Source organism: Fopius arisanus, unplaced genomic scaffold (genome assembly GCF_000806365.1).
Source record: "Fopius arisanus strain USDA-PBARC FA_bdor unplaced genomic scaffold, ASM80636v1 scaffold00006, whole genome shotgun sequence".
NCBI classification, from domain to species: domain Eukaryota; kingdom Metazoa; phylum Arthropoda; class Insecta; order Hymenoptera; family Braconidae; genus Fopius; species Fopius arisanus.
The window spans coordinates 727,446-729,623 of record NW_011887745.1 but is presented as its reverse complement, the minus strand read 5'-3'; the positions used below and the strand labels follow the sequence as shown (position 1 = coordinate 729,623).

Below are 2,178 nucleotides of genomic sequence, written 5' to 3'. Positions count from 1 at the left end.
TGGTCTTTCCGAATGAAATTATTCTCTAAAGATAAGAACTGAATTTATATGTTAGGTTGACATCATCATTTGATTTAAAATGATATATTCGGGGAACGAACACAGTGTAAAATTTCGATATTTGAATAATTGTTTTGATGGTGTGGACCATATGTGAACAAATAAAATGTTCACATATGGTTTCGATTTTTATCGGGATTGATAACGCCAGGGAAATGAATAGACTGTAGTACTGATGAATGAACGAGCCGGAGATGAATTATTGTGGATAATTCGTGGTATTAATTTTGCGAATTATTTATTAGGGGAGTGAGATCAGGCGATTTCTTTCGATGATAAAGAGAATTGATGGATGAAGAAAGAGGCGGAGTTATGAATGAGATTGGAATGGGATTGACGTCGACGGATTTTTGAGATATTAATTTACTAGACACGCAGTAGTAGCCAAGAGACAACACAGTGCGAAAAATAATAAAAATTTTCACTGGAAATTTTCGTTTTTAAAGCAAGTGTAATAAATAAAAAGAGTGAAAAAGTTCCAGTGACATTCTTCTCGCGAAGTTGCCCGCTTATTAAATAATTGCGAAATTACTGGAACTGGAGAAATTCAGGGATTTGTTCGAGGATTTGGTTTCTATGTGTTTTCCTCGATGTATCACGTAGAAAATTTATCCACCCGTTCAGTTTATACGAGATACTCAGATGAAGCATGCATTTAATAGAAACACATTATTCTACAGTTTTTACTGAGATTTATCGTACACGCGCTGCAGTTAAACCCCAATAATGAAGTAGTAAACTTGCGGTCTTCATGATATTTTACAGTTTTATAGGGGAGTGGAGGGCAAAATGGATGATTAAAAAAATTGAGATGAATATAGTCTGAGAGACGATCTGATCTCCAGTATGACCACACACGTGAGAAGGTTCAATCAGGGAAAAATACCGATTGTTAACGGAAAAATACAGAAATCCATGAAAAATTCAGTGATTTCAAGTAGAAATCACCGGATTTTAATTTAATACTTCTCATTGTACAGAGGAATAGACACCTTGAAAAATTCTTCGATTATTCAGGAATTATTTCCATCATTTCACTTGTAAAACTCGATTTACCTGCAATTGTTCATCGTTCAATCGTTATCTGCCTGTCATAAACAATAGAACCCTTTTCCCATTTTTTTTATTCACTCAGATTACTATTTCCTTCATAAAATATATTATAATAAATTATAATATGAGCCGATCGTAAATAATTTTTAACAATCTGTAAATATATTTTTTTTATTTAAATATAAATTCAACATACAAAATTTTCCAGGTAAACAAAAATTTCCGTTTTCTCAATTTTCTCGATTTTCAAATAAAAAAATTCTGATATTATTATATATATATATATAAATTATTGATTATTGATTATTAATACTTCCTTGAGCATTATCGACGGTTGAACACAACTTCTCGAATTTTGTAACTCCTGAATAAATTCACGGAAGCGGAAATAAAAACATAATTCAACTGGATAATGCTTTGGAAAAAAAATCATAAAAGCTTACTCACGTCTTACACTAACGCAATTGATGTGTTTTTCTTTCTGTTACATAGTGGGATTCTCAGTGCTAGCTTTTTACTTGTTTGGTAAGCCATACCACCGTGGATTCTTCTGCGACGATGACTCGATCAATCATCCATTCAAGCCCTCAACAGTGACGAGTCCGATGCTGTATGCTGTGGGAATATTATTTCCCATATGTGCTGTAAGTTAAATTCAATACACAATATTACTGCAGATCAAAATAAAACTACCGCCGGTGTTTTAATTATAAATATTAATTATAAAAAAAATTTTACACCTATAGTGGAGTCCAAGACCAAATGATATTCCAGCCAAGAATTCATATTCTTGATACAAAAAAATATCTTTCTGGAACTTTTTCACCCAGAGCAGGGATTTCCAGGTGTAAACTTCACAAATACGTAGAACAATTCAATTATTAGACTGTAACGTCCTTTCAAGTGGTAATAATCATTACTGCCATTTATCCAAGGTCATTTGTTGAAGAATTTCAATCTCATGATTCAATGTAATTTTCGCGTTGTGAATCGTAAAATTGAATTCGGAGCACCTGGGAATGATTTCCCCAGAGAAATATCTTTCGAAGAAAGATATTTTCTTCT

At 32.5% G+C, this 2,178-nt stretch overlaps 2 protein-coding genes across 3 annotated transcripts in view; one reads left to right on the top strand and one right to left on the bottom strand.

Annotated features, from left to right (window-relative positions):
* LOC105273627 (putative phosphatidate phosphatase) overlaps window positions 1-2,178 on the top strand; it is an 18,555-nt gene that overhangs the window by 2,288 nt on the left and 14,089 nt on the right. Inside the window, exon 3 of the mRNA XM_011316168.1 lies at window positions 1,606-1,757. Within this exon, the coding sequence (XP_011314470.1) occupies window positions 1,606-1,757 (152 nt within the window). The remainder of the gene's footprint in view (window positions 1-1,605; window positions 1,758-2,178) is intronic.
* Sgsh (N-sulfoglucosamine sulfohydrolase) overlaps window positions 1,635-2,178 on the bottom strand; it is a 19,285-nt gene continuing 18,741 nt past the window's right edge. For both annotated transcript variants that reach the window (XM_011316171.1, XM_011316169.1), the window contains exon 4: window positions 1,635-1,755. The gene's annotated coding sequence lies outside the window, so the exon portion shown is untranslated. The remainder of the gene's footprint in view (window positions 1,756-2,178) is intronic.